This window comes from Lagenorhynchus albirostris, chromosome 13 (genome assembly GCF_949774975.1).
Source record: "Lagenorhynchus albirostris chromosome 13, mLagAlb1.1, whole genome shotgun sequence".
Taxonomy (NCBI): domain Eukaryota; kingdom Metazoa; phylum Chordata; class Mammalia; order Artiodactyla; family Delphinidae; genus Lagenorhynchus; species Lagenorhynchus albirostris.
Window position 1 is genome coordinate 65,363,495 of NC_083107.1, and position 22,825 is coordinate 65,386,319.

General features: G+C 38.8%; 1 protein-coding gene across 6 annotated transcripts in view; it reads right to left on the reverse strand.

Annotated features, from left to right (window-relative positions):
- The window catches only part of LCLAT1 (lysocardiolipin acyltransferase 1), a 192,104-nt gene that overhangs the window by 23,226 nt on the left and 146,053 nt on the right, over positions 1–22,825 (reverse strand). The window contains exon 7 of one of the 6 annotated variants that reach the window (XM_060169066.1): positions 12,101–13,240. The exons of the other annotated variants lie outside the window; for them this stretch is intronic. Coding sequence (XP_060025049.1) covers positions 13,019–13,240 — 222 coding nt within the window. The 3' untranslated portion in view covers positions 12,101–13,018. Of the gene's footprint in view, positions 1–12,100; positions 13,241–22,825 lie in introns of those variants that run through there. 6 annotated transcript variants of the gene reach the window in all.

The following is a 22,825-nucleotide window of genomic DNA, read 5'->3' on the forward strand; positions in this document are numbered from 1 at the left end:
TGTAGTGGGTTGAATAGTGTCTTCCCCAAAATTTACATCCACCAAAACTTCAGAATATGACCTTATTCAGAAAGGGTCCTTTGTTTTTTTTTTTTTTAGCATCTTTATTGGAATATAATTTCTTTACAATGGTGTGTTAGTTTCTGCTTCATAACAAAGTGAATCAGCTATACATATACATATATCCCAATATCCCTTCCCTCTTGTGTCTCCCTCCCACCCTCCCTATCCCACCCCTCTAGACGGACACAAAGCACCAACCTGATCTCCCTGTGCTATGTGGCTGCTTCCCACTAGCTACCTGTTTTATATTTGATAGTATATATAAGTCCATGCCACTCTCTCACTTCGTCCCAGCTTACCCTTCCCATCTCCCTGTGTCCTCAAGTCCATTCTCTATGTCTGCGTCTTTATTCCTGTCCTACCCCTAGGTTCTTCAGGACCATTTTATTTTTAATTTTTATTATCATTTTAGAGTCCATATATATATGTTAGCATACAGTATTTGTTTTTCTCTTTTTGACTTATTTCACTCTGTATGACAGTCTCTAGGTCCATCCACCTCACTACAAATAACTCAATTTCGTTTCTTTTTATGGCTGAGTAATATTCCACTGTATATATGTTACACATCTTCTTTATCCATTCATCTGTTGATGGACACTTAGGTTGCTTCTGTGTCCTGGCTATTGTAAATAGTGCTGCAGTGAACATTGTGGTGTATGTCTCTTTTTGAATTATGGTTTTCTCAGGGTATATGCCCAGTAGTGGGATTGCTAGGTTGTATGATAGTTCTATTTTTAGTTTTTTAAGGAACCTCCATACTGTTCTCCATAGTGGCTGTATCAATTTACATTCCCACCAACAGTGCAAGAGGGTTCCCTTTTCACCACACCCTCTCCAGCATTTATTGTTTGTAGATTTTTTGATGATGGCCATTCTGACTGGTGTGGGGTGATACCTCATTGTAGTTTTGATTTGCATTTCTCTAATGATTGGTGATGTTGAGCATCCTTTCATGTGTTTGTTGGCAATCTGTATATTTTCTTTGGGGAAATGTCTATTTAGGTCTTCTGCCCATTTTTGGATTGGGCTGTTTGTTTTTTTTTGATATTGAGCTACATGAGCTGCTTATAAATTTGGAGATTAATCCTTTGTCAGTTGCTTCATTTGAAAATACTTTCTCCCATTCTGAGGGCTGTCTTTTTGTCTTGTTTATGGTTTCCTTTGCTGCGCAAAAGATTTTACGTTTCATTAGGTCCCATTGTTTATTTTTGTCTTTATCTCCATTTCTCTAGGAGGTGGGTCAAAAAGGACCTTGCTGTGATTTATGTCATACAGTGTTCTGCCTATGTTTTCCTCTACGAGTTTTATACTGCCTGGCCAAACATTTAGGTCTTTAATCCATTTTGAGTTTATATTTGTGCATGGTGTTAGGGAATGTTCTAATTTCATTCTTTAGCATGGAGCTGTCCACTTTTCCCAGCACCACTTATTGAAGAGGCTGTCTTATCTCCATTGTATATTCTTGCCTACTTTATCAAAGATAAGGTGACCATATGTGCGTGGGTTTATTTCTGGGCTTTCTATCCTGTTCCACTGATCTATATTTCTGTTTTTGTGCCAGTACCATACTGTCTTGATTACTGTAGCTTTGTAGTATAGTCTGAAGTCAGGGAGCCTGATTCCTCCAGCTCCATTTTTCTTTCTCAAGATTGCTTTGGCTATTTGGGGTCTTTTGTGTTTCCATACAAACTGTGAAATTTTTTGTTCTAGTTCTGTGAAAAATGTCATTCATAGTTTGATAGGGATTACACTGAATCTTTGGATAGTATAGTCATTTTCACAATGTTGTTTCTTCCAATCCAAGAACATGGTGTATCTCTCCATCTGTTTGTATCATCTTTAATTTCTTTTATCTATGTCTTAATAGTTTTCTGCATACAGGTCTTTTGTCTCCTTAGGTAGGTTTATTCCTAGGTATTTTATTCTTTTTGTGCAATGGTAAGTGGGAGTGTTTCCTTAATTCCTCTTTCACATTTTTCATTATTAGTGTATAGGAATGCAGGAGATTTCTGTGCATTAATTTTGTATCCTTCTACTTTACCAAATTCATTGATTAGCTCTAGTAGTTTTCTGGTAGCATCTTTAGGACTCTCTACATATAGTATCATGTCATCTGCAAACAGTGACAGTTTTACTTCTTTGCCGATTTGGATTCCTTTTATTTCTTTTTCTTCTCTGATTGCTGTAGTGAAAACTTGCAAAAATAGGTTGAATAACAGTGGTGAGAGTGGGCAACCTTGTGTTGTTCCTCATCTTAGTGGGAATGGTTTCAGTTTTTCACCATTGAGAACGATGTTGCCTGTGGGTTTGTTGTATGTGGCCTTTATCATGTTGAGGTAAGTTCCCTCTATGCCTACTTTCTGGAGGGTTTTATCATAAATGAGTGTTGAATTTTGTCAAACTTTTTCTGCATCTATTGATATGATCATATGGTTTTTCTCCTTCAATTTGTTAATATGGTGTATCACATTGATTGAATTGTGTATATTGAAGAATCCTTGCCTCCCTGGGATAAACCCCACTTGATAATGGTGTATGATCCTTTTCATGTTCTGTTGGATTCTCTTTGCTAGTATTTTGTTGAGGATTTTTGCATCTATGTTCATCAGTGATATTGGCATGTAGTTTTCTTTTTTTGTGATGTCTTTGTCTGGTTTTGGTATCAGGGTGATGGTGGCCTCATAGAATGAGTTTGGGAGTGTTTCTCCCTCTGCTGTATTTTGGAAAAGTTTGAGAAGGATAGGTGTTAGCTCTTCTCTAAATGTTTGACAGAATTCGCCTGTGAAGCCATCTGGTCCTAGGCTTTTGTTTGTTGGAAGATTTTTAATAACCATTTCAATTTCAGTGCTTGTGATTGGTCTCTTTATATTTTCTATTTATTCCTGGTTCAGTCTTGGAAGGTTGTGCTTATCTAAGAATTTGTCCATTTCTTCCTGGTTGTCCATTTTATTGGCATATAGTTGCTTGTAATAATCTCTAATGAACCTTTGTATTTCTGCAGTGTCATTTGTTACTTCTCTGTTTTCATTTCTAATTCTATTGAGTCTCCTCCCTTTTTTTCTTGATGAGTCTGGCTAATGGTTTATCAATTTTGTTTATCTTCTCAAAAGAACCAGCTTTTAGTTTTATTGATCTTTGCTATCGTTTCCTTCATTTCTTTTTCATTTATTTCTGATCTGATCTTTATTTCTTTCCTTCTGCTAACTTTGGGGTTTTTTGTTCTTCTTTCTCTAATTGCTTTAGGTGTAAGGTTATGTTGTTTATTTGAGATATTTCTTGTTTCTTGAGGTAGGATTGTATTGCTATAAACTTCCCTCTTAGAACTGCTTTTGCTGCATCCCATAGGTTTTGGGTCGTCGTGTTTTCATTGTCATTTGTTTCTAGGTATTTTTTGATTTCCTCTTTGACTTCTTCAGTGATCTCTTGGTTATTTAGTAGTGTATTGTTTTGCCTCCATGTGTTTTTACTTTTCACAGATTTTTTCCTGTACTTGATATCTAGCCTCATAGTGTTGTGGTTGGAAAAGATACTTGATATGATTTCAGTTTTCTTAAATTTACCAAGGCTTGATTTGTGACCCAAGATGTGATCTATCCTGGGGAATATCTGATGAGCACTTGAGAAGAAAGTGTATTCTGTTGTTTGTGGATGGAATGTCCTATAAACATCAATTAAGTCCATCTTGTTTAATGCATCATTTAAAGCTTGTGTTTCCTTATTTATTTTCATTTTGGATGATCTGTCCATTGGTGAAAATGGGGTGTTAAAGTCCCCTACTATTACTGTGTTACTGTCAATTTGCCCTTTTATAGCTGTTTGCATTTGCCTTATGTATTGAGGTGCTCCTATGTTGGGCGCATATATATTTATAATTGTTATATCTTCTTGGATTGATCCCTTGATCATTATGTAGTGTCCTCCTTCCTTGTCTCTTGTAACATTCTTTAAAGTCTACTTTATGTGATATGAGTATTGCTACTCCAGCTTTCTTTTGATTTGCATTTGCATGGAGAATCTTTTTCCATCCCCTCACTTTCAGTCTGTACGTGTCCCTATTTCTGAAGTGGGTCTCTTGTAGGCAGCACATATATGGGTCTTGTTTTTGTATCCATTCAGCCAGTCTATGTCTCTTGGTTGGAGTATTTAATCCATTTACATTTAAGGTAGTTATTGATATGTGTGATCCTATTACCATTTTCTTAATTGTTTTGGGTTTGTTATTGTAGGTCTTTTCCTTCTCTTGTGTTTCTTGCCTAGAGAAGTTCCTTTGGCATTTGATGTAAAGCTGGTTTGGTGGTGCTGAATTCTCTTAGCTTTTGCTTGTCTGTAAATGTTTTAATTTCTTCACTGAATCTGAATGAGATCCTTGCTGGGTACAGTAACTTGGTTGTAGGTTTTTCCCTTTCATCATTTTAAATATATCCTGCCACTCCCTTCTGGTTTTTCAGAGTATCTGCTGAACCATCAGCTGTTAACCTTATGGGGATTCCCTTGTATGATATTTGTTGCTTTTCCCTTGGTACTTTTAATATTTTTTCTTTGTATTTAACTTTTGATAGTTTGATTAGTATGTGTCTTGGAGTGTTTCTCCTTGGATTTATCCTGTATGGGACTCTCTGCTCTTTCTGGACTTGATTATTTCCTTTCCCGTATTAGGGAAGTTTTCAACTATAAGCTCCTGAAATATTTTGTCAGTCCCTTTATTTTTCTCTTCTTCTTCTGGGACCCATATAATTTGAATGTTGGTATGTTTAATGTTGTCCCAGACGCCTCTGAGACTCTCCTCAATTCTTTTCATTCTTTTTTCTTTATTCTGCTCTGCAGTAGTCATTTCCACTATTTTATCTTCCAGGTCCCTTATCTGTTCTTCTCCCTCAGTTATCTGCTATTGATTCCTTCTAGAGAATTTTAAATTTCATTTATTGTGTTATTCATCATTGTTTGCTTGCTCTATAGTTCTTCCAGGTCCTTATTAAACGTTTCTTTTATTTTCTCCATTCTATTTCCAAGATTTTGGATCATCTTTACTATCATTATTCTGAATTCTTTTTCAGGTAGACTGCCTATTTCCTCTTCATTTGTTAGGTCTGGTGGGTTTTTATCTTGCTCCTTCATCTGCAGTGTGTTTTTCTGTCTTCTCATTTTGCTTATCTTACTGTGTTTGGGGTCTCCTTTTTGCAGGATGCAGGTTCGTAGTTCCCGTTGTTTTTGGTGTCTGCCCCCCAGTGGCTAAGGTTGGTTCAGTGGGTTGTGTAGGCTTCCTGGTGGAGGGGACTGGTCCCTGTGTTTTGGTGGATGAGGCTGAATCTTGTCTTTCTGGTGGGCAGGATTGTGTCCGGTGGTGTGTTTTGGGGTGTCTGTGAACTTAGTATGATTTTAGGCAGCCTCTCTGCTAATGGGTGGGGTTGTGTTCCTGTCTTGCTAGTTGTTTGGCATAGGGTGTCCAGCACTGTAGCTTGCTGGTCGTTGGGTGGAGCTGGGTCTTAGGGTTAGGATGGAGATGTCTGGGAAATCTTTGGCCGTTTGATATTACGTTGTGCCGGGAGGTCTCTGGTGGACCAATGTCCTGAACTCAGCTCTCCCACCTCAGAGGCTCAGGCCTGACACCCGGCCAGAGCACCAAGACCCTGTCATCCACATGGCTAAATCATTCTGCTTCCTTTTTAACTCCACATCCCAACAAAAACAGACAAAGTCCAACTTATTACAGTTCTTTTCCCTATTCCCTGCTATACAGTTCTGAGAATCTGTCTTCCCTAGGACCTCTCCAGACTGAGATTTTCCATTGTAGTTTCATCACTCCATTTTACCATCTGTCCCAACTCTTGTTTTTGACTATCCTCTCTCCTGTATCCAGGCAGGACTTGGAGAGGGCTCCGCACTCGCAGCAGCGCAATACAAGACCCCTGGCTCTGGCTCCTGCCTGTGCCTCCCTACATTCAGCCAGTGGGAAATGTGTGTCTGTGGTGATTTTTAATGGCAGCCTAGGAAACTAAAACAATATACATTAAGAAATATCGAATGTCAAGGACTGCTTCTTTTTTGAGGCATTATTTTGGGGAAGGACATTTCTTCTAGAGATTTGTTGTACTCTTGAGTTATCAAGTGGCATTTTGAGAATAAAGAGCAAGGGCACCTAACTGTTAGAGACGGCTGTATGGAAAACGAAGAGTTTGTTTTCTAAATTTATCTGAAGAGGTTGACTACAGGTTCTTATGGAGCATGCAGAGCTACCATTTTATGGCAGTTCCTACAAACTGCTGAGATCTGTTCCTTAGTTGAGAAGGAGAGGCTGTGACAGTGGTTCTCAACCTTCAGTGGCCTAAGAATCACCTGGGGAACTAAATGAAAATGAAGAGTCCTGGACCTCATTCCCAGAGATTCTCATTTAGCATGTATGGGTGAGATCAAGGAATCTACATTTTAACAGGCACTCCAGGAGATTCTGCTCTGATGCAGAGGGTTGGAGGGCCACATTTTGGAAAACATTAGGTTATAAGGATGGTTCTAAGCAGAGGAGACTGTGAGGAGTTGTGTTTAAGAGCTGGGTTCTTAGAATCAGATAAGACTGTGGGTTCGTCGTCTAGTTCCACTCCTTGCTAACGTGTGGCTTGGGAAACATGCACCTCTGGGAGGATTATATGAGATCATCCTAGTAAGTGGTTGATGAATGTTGTCTATTAAATTTATTTTACAATTTACTTAAGATAAAAACAATTTGCTCTAATTCTCATTACATAGTGACTTACTTAATTACAACAGTAACTGCCATAGTTGTGCTCACATAGTGTGAGATTTTGATTAGGGTATTGATAAGAGTTTATTCTCCACTTTGGGGTACTGGAGAGGGATCTTGCTGGATATGATTTCAGATAACTGAGACAGCAAGAGGGAACAATACAGCTAGCATTAACAAGAGAAATTTTAAAAGGAAGAAGGCAAACCCCAACTCTTCCAATGCTGTAGTTTTGCCTGAAAACCTGGTGGCTTCTACGTTTACCACTAAAATCATTCTTGTGTATTTGGCATGCCCAGTGTCATAGTTGTATATCTGGGCTGGATTGGAAAGAGTGGCATTCTTGACCTCCAAATTCAACCTAGTTTCTCAGTCAGTCTCATTTCTTTATATACTAGTAAAAGAAGAGGAAAGGAAAAAGAAAAAAACAAAATAGGTGCATGAGTAAAGTTCCCTTTTTATTAGTACTAGAATACTTAAGTACAGTTTCATATTTGTAGAAAACTTCCTCAGTGGGACTGGCGGGCAGGGAGGAGCGAGGACTGGAAGTGAGCAAGGCTGCAGGCATCTAACAGAGGTTTACTGACTAATGCCAGGGGAGCAGAAAGTCTGGTGGTCTGAACCCTGAAGGCTGAAGAGAGAGCTCTGGTCTGAATCTTAGAGCCATGTGGGATAGTAAGTTTCATATTACTACTTTTTAACACCAGTACTCATGCAGCTGAGGCTACACTTAATAGCAGGTTTTTTTTTTAAGTTTTAAAGTAGTATATAAAGTGTTTAAAGGAGTATATAAAGACATAAGGTTAACGTATGATAAAAACCAGTTGCTCTCATCTTTTTTCCTGTTCTTAGCAGCTCACTAGAACAGAGATGCTTAACAAGAGGTTAGGTAAGATCTGTACTACATTAATATGTTAGCATTTATTACCAGACACATGGTATTAGAGGTTCTAGTCATTATAACAGGCAAGAAAAAGAAAGAAAAGGCATACAGATTGAAAAGGAAAAAGTAAAACTGCCTTTTATTTACAGACAATTTGATAGACTATCAAAAAGCTACTGGAATAATAAGTGGATTTAGCAAGGTTGCAGAATACAAGTTCAATATAAAAATAAACTTATTTCTGTATACTAGCAATGAACAGTTAGAAATTCAAATTTTAAAGAATATCATTTACTTTATCATCAACAATATAAAACATTTGGGGGTAAATTTAACAAAATATGTGCAAGACTGCAAACTACAAACATTACTGAGAGAAATTTGAAAGACCTAAATAATTGGAGAGATTACAAGCATACCTTGGAGATATTGCAGGTTCGGTTCCAGACTACTACAATGAAGGGAGTATCACAATAAAGTGAGTCACAAATTTTGGGGTTTCTAAGTGCGTATGAAAGTTATGTTTACACTATACTGTAGTCTATTCCGTGTGCAATAGCATTATGTCTAAAAAAAATGTACATGCCTAATTAAAAAATACTTTATTGCTAAAAAATGCCAACCATTATCTGACAACACAGCGTTGCCACAAAACTTCAATCTGTAAAAAAAAAAACGCAGTACCTGTGAAGTGCAATAAAGCAAGGCACAATAAAACAACTTATGGTTGTACGATGTTCACAGATTGGAAGATTCACTATTGTTAAGAGGATATTTGTCCTCCAAACTGACCTACAGATTCAAAGCAATCTTAATCAAAGCTCCTAGTATGCTGTGTATAAGTTAACTGATTCTAAATTTTATATAGATATGCAAAGTAACTAGAATAACAAAACAACTTTGAAAAAGAAGAACAAAGTTGGGGGCCTTACCCTAGCTAACTTAAGGACTCTTTCTAAAGGTTCAAGTAATCAAAACAGTGTGGTGCTGGAGGAGGGCTAGACGTATCGCTCAGTGGAACAGAACAGAGTCCAGGAACGATTCATACTTATACTGCCAATTCATTTTCAACAAAGTTGACTGATTCAATGGAGAAAAGATGGTCTTTGCAATAAATGGTAATGGAACAACTGGATATCTACATGTAAAGGCAAAGAAACAAATTTGATGCTTACTTCATACCATATACAAAAATTAACTCAAAATGGATTGTGGGCCTAAATGTAAATACTAAAACTATATAATTTCTGTAGGAAACATAAAGGAAAATCTTTGTGACCTGGGCTAGGCAACATTTCTTAGATAGGTGACAGAGAACAAAAACAAGAAAGGAAACAATGGAGAAATTGTACTTCATCAAAATTAAACACCTTGACTCTGCATAAGACAATATGAAGGAAATGAAAAGGCAAGCCACAGATTGGGAGAAAATAAGTGCAAACCAATTCCAAAGAAGTTATATGAAAAGCAGGTAAATCCAGGAAAAGATGCTTAACATCTTTAGTTATTAGGGAAATACAAACTGAAACCACAGTAAGATACCACTACATACTTAACGGAATGGCTAGAATTTAAAAAACTGACAATATCAAGTTTTGATGAGGATGCCAAACAACTGGAACTCTGTCTGCCACACTGCTGATGGGAATGTAAGCTAGTACAGCCACTTTGGAAAAGAGTTTCGCAATGGCCCACTAATCACACTCCTAGGTATTTACCCAAGAAAACATAAGCAAATTCTTTTATGCAAATGTTTGTAGCAATTTTATACATAATATTCTAAAACTGTAAGCAACCCAAATATCTATCAATCCATGAATGGGTAAACAAATTGTGGCATATTCCATACAGTGGAATACGACTCAGCCATAAAAAGGAATAAACTGATACATAAAACAATACGGACGAAACTTAAAAGCATTATGCTAAGTGAAAGAAGCCAGATACAGTTAACTCCATACCATTTAATTCCATTTATATAAAAATCTAGAAAAGGCAAAACTATAGGGACAGCAGATGAGCAGTTTCTAGGGACTGGGGGGTTCAGAGGAGAGGTCTGACTGCAAATGGGGTCATATGAGAACTTTTAGGGGTGATGGGATGTTCTGTAGTTTGATTATGGTGGTAGTTATGTGACTATGCATTTATCAAAACGTATCTAATTGTACAGTTAAAATGTACTTGCACTTTAAGGCAAGTAGACTGTACCTCTACAAGTTGTTTTTTAAAGCTTTTCAAATATGAACTCTAATATCTGCTATAGTCCAAATAGAGCTTTATTTCTGCTGGTTGGATCTCATCAAACGAAAATGTTAGAAAACACAGCATTTAAAGTTTGAAACAAGTCCAAAATTTATTCACATGCACTAATTTTTAATGATTTTTTTGGTATTAGCATTTTATTGGAAACAACATTTTCCTATTCATTCAAATAAACACTGACATATCAATAAGCTTTGCATTATTGTTTTGCACCTTTTTCCCTTTCTTGGCTAATATAATTCCCTAATTAAGAAATTACGCTTAGTGTAACCTGACATTTAAAAATTTCTACCACCCTAATTTCTTTCAGGGTCACAAATATCTGAAATGTTTTCTTGCTACTATCTAGAAAGGAAAGGGTTGAATCAACGTAATTCTGAAGCAGTTACAAATCAATTAGGATTGACACAGAAAAGAATAAAGATGACAAGACAAGTGGGAGACAATGTGTCTTGAGACCAATATTTTAGAAGCAGAGCTCTCTAATATATTAGATCACCACAGTGGGGGCAGGGCTTCAGGTTCATCAATCAAAGCACACACATACACACCCTTGTACCCTTCAATATTAAAACAGTATAGCATCTAATCTGTTTAATCGTTCAGATTTTGGAGGATTTATTTCTGCTTTTAACCAACACCATGACACAGAAACTTATAAAACATCTGGGAACTGGTTTAACATACCCATTGTAACCATCCCCCCCCCCACCCCCGGCCAAGTACTCCCTCTGCCACCACCCAAAACAGAGCACCAATCCCCTCACGTGCCACAGCAACTCAACAGCAGCACCTTCTCAGCGGCACAGAAGGTGGGACACTTGCGTTGAGATTACCTCGCACCGCTTTGAGTTACTCACACACAGTGGCTGTAGACCAGGCCGGGCCTGGGCAGAACTGCGCAGAAGGCTGACGGAGAGGTGGTCACTACTCTCCCTCTGCGCGTCCAGAGGCTCCTGCTCTGTAATCTAGCGCTCTCTCCCCCTTTACCGAACAGGGAAGGGTCTCATTTCAGTACTTTAAACAAGATGATCCATACTTGGATATGAGTAGATTTCAAGAAGTCAACCATGCAACCAGTCTTAAGACATAACCAGAAAGAAATCTGATTTAGTCCTCCTGACGTATAATTTACCTTTCCCTGGTAAAAATTTTCCCACCATAGCTCCACAGAGCCAATAAAAGAAACTGGATTTGAATGCTCGGTTCCTAAGGTTTTGCACTCCCTTTCACTTCACACACCTACATAACCCCTCTGGCTACTGGAGGTTTTTCCTTTTGCTGCCTCCTCCTCACCCAGAGACTCACTTGAGCCTACTGGATGGGTACGTGCTTTGGGGGGAGTATTTGATTTTTTGGCTGGGAATGGAGGCTAGTGGGAGTCCTTGGTAAATTTGTGATTATTAGCCAAAACTTGGCCCTCTACTTCTTGGCAATCATACCTATTTCTTTAGTCCATTCTGTGTCCCAATTGCCCAGATTTGAGTATTTCATGCCTTTGTTTTTCTTTTAAACCTCCACTACAGTTCCTCATCATCCCTCATTCTCATCCTACTTCTCTGAGAAAATAAATCATAAGAAACTTCTACAAGCTCTTACCACCCCATCTACCCACCTACTTGCATGTAAGTCCATATACTCTGCCTACTCTTCTTTATATGGATGACCTGTCCATATTCCTATTTAGTGCCAATTCCCTCCACCTATGTGCTCTATCATCCTGTCTACTCCAGTGATATCTGATGATGATATTTCTCCAGCAATAACCAATCACTCCTGTCTTGCCTATCAACATGGGTATAATTCCTCCCGTCATTCCCTCTTGCCACGTGTCCTCCTAACTACTGCTCACTTCTCTGCTCACCTACATAGCTAAACATCTTGCTTTGTCTATACTCACCATCTTCAATCCTCTCTCATCTCTTCTCTTGGACCTATGCCCGTTAAGCTTTGCCCTCACCACTCCACCAAAACTGTTCTCATCAAAGTCATCAGTGACCTTCAAAAAAAACCAAATCCAATGACTCTCTTCCTCCTTGAAAAACTATTTTACCTTATTTCCTTCCCATATTACTCTCTTGGTGCTTTTCCTGACTCACTGATCACTCTCAAGTCTTGGATTTTATTAGTTTATCTGCACTCATTCCCGAGGTGATCTCTTCCAGTCTTAAAGCTTTAAGTACCAAATATGTGCTGATGCCTCCCAAATCTGTACCTCCAGCCTGCCTCTTTCCCTTGCAGACTCATATATCTGACTACTAACTTGGCATCTCCCCTTGGATGTCTAATTAGTATCTCAAGTTTAACATGGCCCCAATGGAACTTCTTCTTGGTCTCTCCCTGCAAACCTGTGCTTCCCACCATCTCTGTCTCAATTAAAGGCAAAGTGTCCTTCCTCCAGTTCAGACCAAGAAGCCTGAAGTCATCCTTGCTTCCTCTCTCTCTCATATACTCCACATGCGTTCCATCACAAGGTTCTATTGGCTCTACTTTAAATAGATGCAGAGTCTAGCCAGCTCTCGCCACCTCCCCAATTTTACCTCAAGCTGCCACCTCCCACCCGGATTATTGCAAATATCTTTCTAACTGGTTTCTCTGACCACCCTCCCTCCTACAGATTCGTTTCAGCACAGCAGCCAGAGTAATCCTTTCAGAATGTTACTCACTACATTATAACCCACCTCGGTCTCCTCACCCCATCTCATGCAGGGAAAACGCCAAAATCTTACACTCACCTGGCAACCTGCTACCCTTCAGCCCTCGTTTTCTTCTACTGCCCACCAGACTAGCTGCTCCCGCCTCACTGAGTTCTGTGTTCTCCTTTGAACACACCACGCACACTCCCAGGACCCAAGCTGTTTCTCCACCTGAGATGTTCTTCCCCCAAATTCGCCTTTTCAGGGAGGCCCCAAGGACCCTATTTAAGATAGCAGGCTTTCCTCTTCCCTGATTTATTTTTCCGCTATAGGCCTCATCATCGGACATACTATATGTTTTACTTACTTGTTTACCGCCCGTTTTCCTCCTGCTAAAATGAAAGCACCACAGGGTAGTAATTTTGTCGCTTTTACTCACTGGCATATCCCCAGTGCTTCTTCAGTGTGCTCGGGAAATAGCTGTTTACTGAATACATTGAATGAGCAGAAAAAGGGAAACTGAGCTGAGCCTCCCTCTGTGGTATATTTCTGCCAGGAAGAGTACCTGAGAATAGAGCCTTTGCTAACAGCCTGCAGGAGAAAGAGGTACTGGGAGGCTGTCACTCGACAGTAATTGTGATTAATGATCCTCCAGACCTGAGAAGAGAAGGAAGACAGGGGTTTATGCTTTTGTTCTTCTGTGAGCATCAGACATTCTTTGTTAACTTAAGCCTCAGATACTCTGCGCTTCTGCCATTCTCTAACTCTATTTGTGCAAACACTGCTATATTATTGTTAAAGCACCAGTATTCTTCACGGGTTTTGGGCAACCTGAGATGATAAAAGGTTTCAGGTGACGTACTGGGAATCAAGGTCACACGTGTGGGGCAGTAAGAGTAGGGTAAGGGAGCTAACTGACCAACATTAGGACATCTACAGGCTGCCACAAGGGTAGGAAGCTAGGGGTCTATTCAATGTGCATAGAGCTGAGTGAGTTTGATATTCCCCCTCTCCCACTACCTTCAAACCCCCAGATGAATATTTTCTAGTTTATGGCATATTTGACAATGCTAAGTATATAATGCTATATTTAAACTGAAATTCTTTCCTGAAATTATGTAATGCAATACTGAGTGCTTTCTGTATCATTTCTCTCTATCAACAAAAGATACTTCATTAAGCCTGCTGGAATGTTGCCTCTTCCTTAATTGAAGAATTACAGTAGAAGCATTCGTTTCCTCATCAACTCCAAAAATATGTCTTTTTTTTTTTTTTTTTTTCTGTACTTGGGCCTCTCACTGTTGTGGCCTCTCCCGTTGCGGAGCACAAGCTCCGGATGCGCAGGCTCAGCGGCCATGGCTCACGGGCCCAGCCGCTCCGCGGCATGTGGGATCCTCCCGGACCAGGGCACGAACCCATGTCCCCTGCATCGGCAGGCGGACTCTCAACCACTGCACCACCAGGGAAGCCCCCCAAAAATATGTCTTTAAAGCGAACCACCAATCTCCTCAAAGAAAGCCTTGTAATTTCTCTACTGTGCTATTTTTCTTTCTGTCCATGAGACACATAGGGTTCTCACTTGCTTGAAAAAAATCTCGCAGAGCTGGCATTTCCATCAGTGCAGACATTCCTCTGAATACAGTAATTGCTGCCTTACTTACATGACACACTATTTCTACTTTGACCTCTTCCCAGGGGGGTCTCTTCTGCAAATGACCACAGTATTTCATCCTATTATTTCATGTGGCCTGCTAACGAGTTCATCAACCACCTCCCCCCGCTGACCAGACAAGTTGCTTAGAGTCCTTCACACCACGCCCAGACCTGTTAAGAATCTTAGCATGACTTGGTCTGAGATCCCTCCACTTCCAGTCCTGACTCCAAAGCACCTTCTATCAGCTTTTGCCCTACTGACTCAGGTTCCAACCAAACCACTGTTTCCAAACAGAATAGTTCACAAGGGGCAGAGGAGGGTGATGGAGAGGGAAAAGGAAGAGTCAGCAACTCTCAGGGAGCTGGTAATCAAAGGGCTTGGCAGGAAATGGGAACTCGGAAGTCACAGGACGCTGGACTGCCTTTCCTTCTGCCCTCATGGTCCGCCCGCCCTCTCCTACTCAACTGAGAACATGTGTGCACACAAACACACACACTCATTCACCCCTCCCCTCCCTGGGATTTCCAGAAACTGGAGCTAAATTATGATCAGAACATATCATTTAGTTTGCTTCATAATGGACTTTCTTGATATCACAAAAAAGGGACAGTGTTTTCAGGGGGTTTTCTGGCTGCAGCAAATTAGAATATATGCTTTGGCTTCATATAGTTAATTCACATAGCTTTAGTCACATTCACATGGAGACGGCAATGTAAACTTTCTCTTGCACACACAGTGGGGAAGAGGAAGGGCTAAAAGAACAACAAAAAAAAGCTGGACAAAAGGGTTAGACAAGGTTATAAGAGCAAGTGGTGAGGCCAGACTTGAATAAAGTAAGGGAGGAATGTTGGGGGAAAGTTGATTAAGAAAGAAGAAAAAAGAGCCCAAGCAAAATTAATTTCAATATCTATTAAATATCCATCAATGAAAAATAGAGGAAAAGCAGAAAGAAAGTAAAGGGTGAGGACGCAATAAGGGTCAAGTCCAAGGAGTTTAAAAAAAAAAAAAGGACAAGTTACACTCATGTCCATGGAGGCCCTCATTTCAGAGTATTTATCTACAATGCTTGTTTCTGTTAAAACTGAACTTCTGGTAAAACAGAAAAGACATATTTAATATGGTGAACCAACTAGTTGGGATGAAAACTGATTCCCAAACCAAAGGAACATAAGAATATATAAGGTCAGTATTTTAATTTGAAACAGACTAAGTCTCCTGTTTTCAACGACAGGCTGTTACAGCACTTGTGACATTCTTGAATTTAGCAGTGACATCAGACCTTGGTTTATAGAACTGTTCAAACAGCAAGGTCTTAAATACCTGAAAGATCTGTGAATATAAAGATGATCTTAATATTCCTAATGCTCTGGTGTTAAAAACACTTTCCACCAGACCTTGATATACAAGTGGATAAATCATATTAAATTAAATCAGTCTGTACTTGGGGAGCTATCTTAATCAGAAAGAGATTTAATAAAAAGCCTTAGCATAGATGGACCCTCTAATTATTACAGGCTAATATTTGTCCACAAAGAAGAATTTGTTTCAGAATTAGAGACCAGGGGAAGCCAGAGACACCAATTCAGTAATGGAATGCCTAATTAAATGATAATGGAATCCTAATTATAATATATGGCTTTCCCCTGCACATGATTTATTTACCACAACTGCTTTTCTCTTGGTTCATTAAGGAAAACAGTAAAATGCAATTACTGAAAATACAAAGGGTAAGAAAAAATAGGTAAATTAAAATTTTTTTTCAACATGGAGAGATTCAGATGTAACACAAAGTTTAATGACTGGGGGGGAAAAAAGTCCTGCTGCAGAAGATATGACTGTGTTCAATTAGTACATCTAGAAACTGGATGTCTGTCCTACATCCTTTAAGTCAGTCATTGTCCTTATGTGCTTACAATTCAGTTAAGACATACATCCATCAAATCAAAGGTACTGATGAAAAGTCTAGTAAGTGCTCAGTAAATCATGGCTATGATGACGATTGCAGATCCTGTGCTAGCTACAGCTACTATGGAAGACTCAAAGACGTGGAAATATAAGATATAATCATGTGAAAAGTTAAGTAATAACAAGGGAAATTGATAAAAGTTAATACAAAATTTTAAAGAGAAGTAAAGTGAGTGTCATGGAAAATGAGTACTATGAGTTCAGAGAAGGACAAGATCACTGTGGGCTGAAATGCCTAAACAGTTCTGAAAGCAAGAAGAATATTCTGGTTTAACATATGCATGAACCAATTCCTTGAAATTTACAAGAAACGGCATTTTACATTCTAAAAGAATCAAGTAGTTACAGAACAACAAACATCAGATGCCTCAAAAAAAAAAGACTAATGCAATAGAGAATACAGTTCAAAGCCATTCTCATGGATATATGGGAACTTAATGTACAACAAAGATGACATCACAACTCAATGAGGGAATGACAGGTTGCTTAATACATAGTGCTGGAGAAAAATAAAACTGTCCTCAACAACAACACATTTAAAGGAGGACTTGAGAGCTTTCCTGGTGCCGCAGTGGTTAAGAATCCGCCTGCCAATGCAGGGGACACGGGTTCGAGCCCTGGTCCAGGAAGATCCCGCATGCCGCAGAGCAACTAAGCCTGTGCGCCACAACTACTGAGCCTGCACTCTAGAGCCCATGTGCCACAACTACTGAAGCCCGTGTGCCTAGAGCCCATGCTCCGCAACAAGAGGAGCCACCGCAATGAGAAGCCCGTGCACCACAACAAAGGGTAGCCCCCGCTCATCGCAACTACAGAAAAGCCCGCGTGCAGCAACGAAGACCCAACACAGCCAAAAATAAACAAATAAATAAATAAAGGAGGGCTTGAGATGACAAAAATTTAAATGTAAGAGGTAGTTATATATTTAACATAAGAAAATGGAGACTATTTTTCTGATCAAGTGGCAAGAAAGGTTTTATTAAAAATAAACTTCAAGAGCATAAATTATATGGCAAAAAATTTTTCATGAGTTTGATTACATTAAGTGTTTCTGTTCAATGAATATGTAATTGAATAAGGACATATTTGCAATATTTAAAACTGAACAAGGGATTAATATCTATAACACAAAAAGAACTAGTACAAATCAATAAGTCACTATAGGAATCTCAATAGGAAAACAGAAGATATAAACATAGAAAAGGAAATGCAGAAGCCTAATTGGCACATGAAAATCCTCTGTAATCAGACAAATGCAAACAAAACACCAATAAGGTACTACTGTACACATATCTGACTGGCAGAAAGTAGAAAGTTGGATAATACCAAATGCTGGTAGGAGTGAGAGGGTACAGGTACCCTCAAGCACTGCCAGAGTGAGTTTAGAGGGGAGTAACCATTTTGGAGAGCAATGTGGATCTAGTCAAATTAAGGCTACCTAATCCTCTGCCTCAGCAATTCATACTCTCGGACATGTATCACATGGCTACAAAAGAGAGCATAACAGCAGTGCTTCTGTGATGGTGAGAGTTAGAGGCTACCTTGGATGTCTGTCTTTGGGAGCCTCAATAACTGAGATGTGGAAGGGACACACCATGAAGAAGACAGTAGTCAGAAGCCAAGGATTAGATACACGTTTAACAGCATGATGACAAACTGAAATTATAATGGAGGAATCACAATTCAGGCATACAAGAATGGAATCAGGCAGCCACTAGGATCTGGTCTCAGACATGCCTCTGCACCACTGAGAACCTGAACTTTCTTTGAACTGTACAAGACCCAAGGATACCACCAATCACATTCAGAACAACACCTGCCAGCTGCACCACTATGGTCTCAAGGTCTCTCCCTGTAACTATGCAACCATTTTGGATCCCAACCAATCCTTACTTAACAAGCATCCTTACTTCTTGCCAGCTCCAATTATAATTCTCGATAAACAATTCATGTAACTGTAACCTTGTGGTTTTTGCCTTTATAAACCTCCCCCATTTTGTAGTCTGGCAGAACACAATTCAAGTGCTTCTTGAATCTGTAGCTCCTGGGCTGCAGTCCTAATAAACCTCACATAAACACCTTCTTATTTCAATCAAGTCCCCTTTTCTAAAATTTTGGTTAACAAACATGAATGTATTTTAAAAGCAAAATGCTAAGTGAAAAAGCAAGAAACAATGAGATATTAAACAGTCTAATTTGTGTAAACTTAAAAATGCAGGAATACAAAACACACCAAAAATTTTATAGGAACAATAGAAGCAAAAGGATACACATTCCATGTATCAGAATACCTATGGACGGAGGAAGGAATAGGAGTAGGGTACAGGAAAAAAGTGGAATAAATAAAAAACAATAAAGACAGAAGCTTTGCTCAAGACCAACAACAATGTCCTATAAACTAAGGAGTATGATTAACTCAATTCTCTGAACCCCAGGTCTGCATTAAGTAATAAGTGCTTTTAAGTAATTAATGGACAGTAGAAAACACAAATCAGGCCCCCCCAATTAAAGAATCTAAATTAGTTATCCTATCTACTCAAATAATCGCAAATTTAGAAGGGAAGAGCTAACAGCATTTTTGAAGCAGGATTTAAAGCTCAATCCCCACTGCCATGGAACACTGTAATTTTAATACACATCATGGGATGGCGGAGGGGAGGGGATGGTTTATCTTGGCCAGTAAACCTTATTCTAAACTGGAGTACTACAAATTCTGAGATGCGATTATTTAGATCTCTGGTTTTTATGTGCAACGTTTTCGTTTTGGGTTGTGAGTCAACTGAAACCTGTCAAAATATTTTAAAATTTAGGAACAGCTTTGCTGTGACTGCTCAGCTCAGCTCCCCTTTAATTCTCACATCTGAATCTAAAACAGATCTTTACTTGAGCTATCTTCATCTGCAAAGGATTTATATGAGGATCTATTCTCTTTTTTTAAAATTTTACTTTGAATAATTTTAGGTTTATAAAAAATGTTGCAAAGTACTAAAGTGACTTCCAGTAAACTTCACCCACCCTCCCCAAGTGTTAGTATCTTATACAACTATAGTACAATTAAATAAAACCAGATTAACATTGATACTTTACTATTAGCTAATCTGTTGATCAAATTTTACCCAAACTTTTCCAATTTTTCCACTGTTGTCCTTTTTCTGGTTCAGGATCCAATCCAGGAACCAATGTTGACAATTATTTTCTGGAAGGTCTCTCAATTTGGTTTGTCTCATGTTTCCTCATGATTTAATCCACGTTATGCATTTTGGCATGAATACTTCAGAAGTGATGATGCTCCCTTCTCAGTGAAGCTTATCAACATCCATTATCTTTTTAATACAAACTGATGCAACGTGGATGGGCAACATTCACTTCCAATGTACACATCACCGTGGGTTGTTATCACTAGATGATAACATCTCATAACATTCAAAGGTTATGTTTTATTTTCTCCCAGTCATCTGAACTCTGGGATCTGATGATAACGTATATATTGTCTCCCTTCTCTAAATTCCACAGCTCTTTCTGTGAACTTCTCTTATAGCACTTACCATTTTTCTAGTTTAAACTGTTTTTGTCAAAATCATATTTCTCGGATTAGATTATATACTCAAGGGCAGGCTGCATGTCTTTCTCTCTTTGTATTCTCCACATTGCTTTGGATCTACTATTCATACAGGTACCTGTTAGAAAAATGATTCCTCTGTATTATGAAACCTAAGAAAAATAAAAGAAAGAAACTAAATGCTAACAGTAGGCTATGTACTTCCTCATACCTTATTTGATACTCACAATAACCCCATGAAGTGGGTATTGAGACCCAGGTTAAGTAATTTGTACACAGTTACAAAGCCAGTAAGGGACAAGGTGATGGTTTTAACCTAGGTCAATCTGATTCTAAAGCCCTGGGGTTAGGGTCAAGAATTTAATATAGGGAGGCAGTTCAGGATTTCTCATTTTCAGTTTGGTAAACTGAAGATCAGAGAGATTAAATAATTTTTCAAAGAGGCTTAGAGTTTGGCTGAATACAAGGACGAAGCTTAGAGTTTGGCTGAATAAAAGGACTAAATTTAGAAGCTAGGTTTCCTGCCTCCTAGCTTTAGTTAGCTCTTTCCATTTCATAAAAGGACTGGAGCGCAGGCCCCCAAATTGTACTTTGGTATTCTCAATAAGCATATTTTTAAAAGTTAAGATCTAGAAAAATATAACTGGTCTTTACATTACCTTTTTAAAAGTCTCTCAAAAAGTTGTTTGGCAGCAAAAGCCTTTTAGACAACTTAAATATCTTAATTTTATTACACTGCAAATATAACTGAAATTCTTTCCATTTCTGAAACACATTACAAACAAAACATCAATTAATCAACATTTACCCAGAGCGGAAGAAACACACTGTTCTAATTGAGAATGTGGCCAATGGAAAAGGACTGGGCTATGGTATATTTTCTTGCCTGTGTTTCTGAAATGGAAAAGTTTTCCATTACTCTTCTAGGTATGATTATGAATACCTAATTCTAGTCGAAAGAATTAGGGGCTCCTATGTGAACTTTAAAATGGTTCCTTCATTGACCTGTAATAAAGTGAGAAATGGTATGGTCTATCACATTCCTAGGGTAAACTAGGTCATCTTTTTAATGTTTTTATTGATTTATTTATTTTATTTTTGGCTGCATTGGGTCTTTGTTGCTACGCGTGGGCTTTCTCTAGTTGTGGTGAGCGGGCACTACTCTTTGTTGCGGTGAGCAGGCTTCTCATTGCAGTGGCTTCTCTTGTTGCGGAGCACAGGCTCTAGGCACGTGGGCTTCAGTAGTTGTAGCACACAAGCTCAGTAGTTGTGGCTCACGGCTCTAGAGCGCAGGCTCGGTAGTTGTGGCGCATGGGCTTAGCTGCTCCACGGCATGTGGGATCTTCCAGGACCAGGGCTCGAACCCGTGTCTCCTGTATTGGCAGGCAGATTTAACCACTGCGCCACCAGGGAAGTCCCTAGGTTATCTTTTATTCCAGTGAATGTACATTGCTATGAGTAAATTTGCTACTTAATATGAATAAACCTCGTTTTAGTAAAGTATCTCTTACATCCAGCCTGGCAGAGAAAACTGAAGGTTTATAAGTGAGTAGGATGACCATATAAATGAATATTCTCTTGTGGTTCATTCATCTCTGTCTGTAGTTTTATCTCTATGGTGCTGCTACTATCCATCATTCTCATGAAAATCTATCAGCGACTCTTGGGGCAATATTTCCTTTTCTCTCTAAAGAAACAGAAATACTCTATACCTGGCTCAGCTGGAGTCACAGTATGACTTGGGTCTCTCTGACTTGACTGTCTTCAAATCTCTCTGTAGATTTGGCCTCCACCTTTCTTAACCATAGTATATATACAAAAATATTGCCCACACCGAGGAAGTTCGGAAAGGCAACCTGATAGCAAAATACATTCAATAAGACTCGCTAGCTTGCACATTTAAAATGAAGGCTAAACTTATATTCTGGTATCTTTCAGTCTAGAAAAAAAGCTCAGTCATTCTAAGGCTGACTTAGTATATTTCTCTCATGTACTGCTGTAGATGCAGCTTATTAGAGATCACTTCACTCTGTGTGTGTATGTTGTATCCTGCCCCAAGCTCCAAGGTCAAAGTCGGTTTCAATGTCAAACTAAGCTGTTCCTACTCTGGTGTGTGTGTGTGCGTGGGGGGGTGGTCCCTGAAAAATCATTCTTGATCTTACTAGTGTCTAGAATGGCTTAAAAGTAGTCATAGAATCAGCTCTAGACCCCTATGAATACCTACATAAGCATTAATACTTGAGACTTCCAAAAACTGACCTTAGGAATTCATCACTGAATTATATGGAAGCAGAAAGCTTTTAATCTTGTAGTTCTTACAATTTTTTTTTTTTAACTCACCAACTCAGTCAGAAATTTTACTAGATTGTACAGGTTCCTCAAGAGTAATGTCTGAGTATTAACAATGTCTTTGTATGTCATATAGCACTTAGTTCGATGCTGTCTCATTATAGACATTCAATAAATATCTGCTGAGTGAGTGATAATTAACTATCATAACTGGCTTAATAAAAATGTCTTAGCCTTGTTAATAATCATTTTCATTCAAGTATCAATACGAGATTTTAAATAATATCTTAAAACGGTGACTTTAAACTTACGTGGCTTTCAACTTATGACTTATATATCCCAGTCACCTGGGACGATTAGTGATGATGGTATCAAGACTGGACAGAAAATTGGGTGCTTGCTTTTCTCACTGGATCTGAATTATAAGCCCAGTTGTATCTGATCCTCAGTCATGTAGCTGAGAAAAGAGTTGCACGAGCTACTTATCCAAGAAACACAAAGTGGAATGCCACTTGCTAAACTATTTTAAAAAGTCACTAAGGCAGGTCTATTTATAGCCCATAAGCAGCCAATAGCCCTGGGGTGATGACTTGAGCTATCTTTTCTCTCTTTTTTTTTTGAATTTTATTTTATTTAGAGTTACCTTTTATCTTATGAAGCTTGAGAACAGAGTAATTTCAGGACTGTCTGGGAATTATGTTCATTTCAATAAAAACTTCAAATGATTTGGAAACTCTTGATCAAAGTAGCCCCCCATCCTCCATGCCTAAAGATG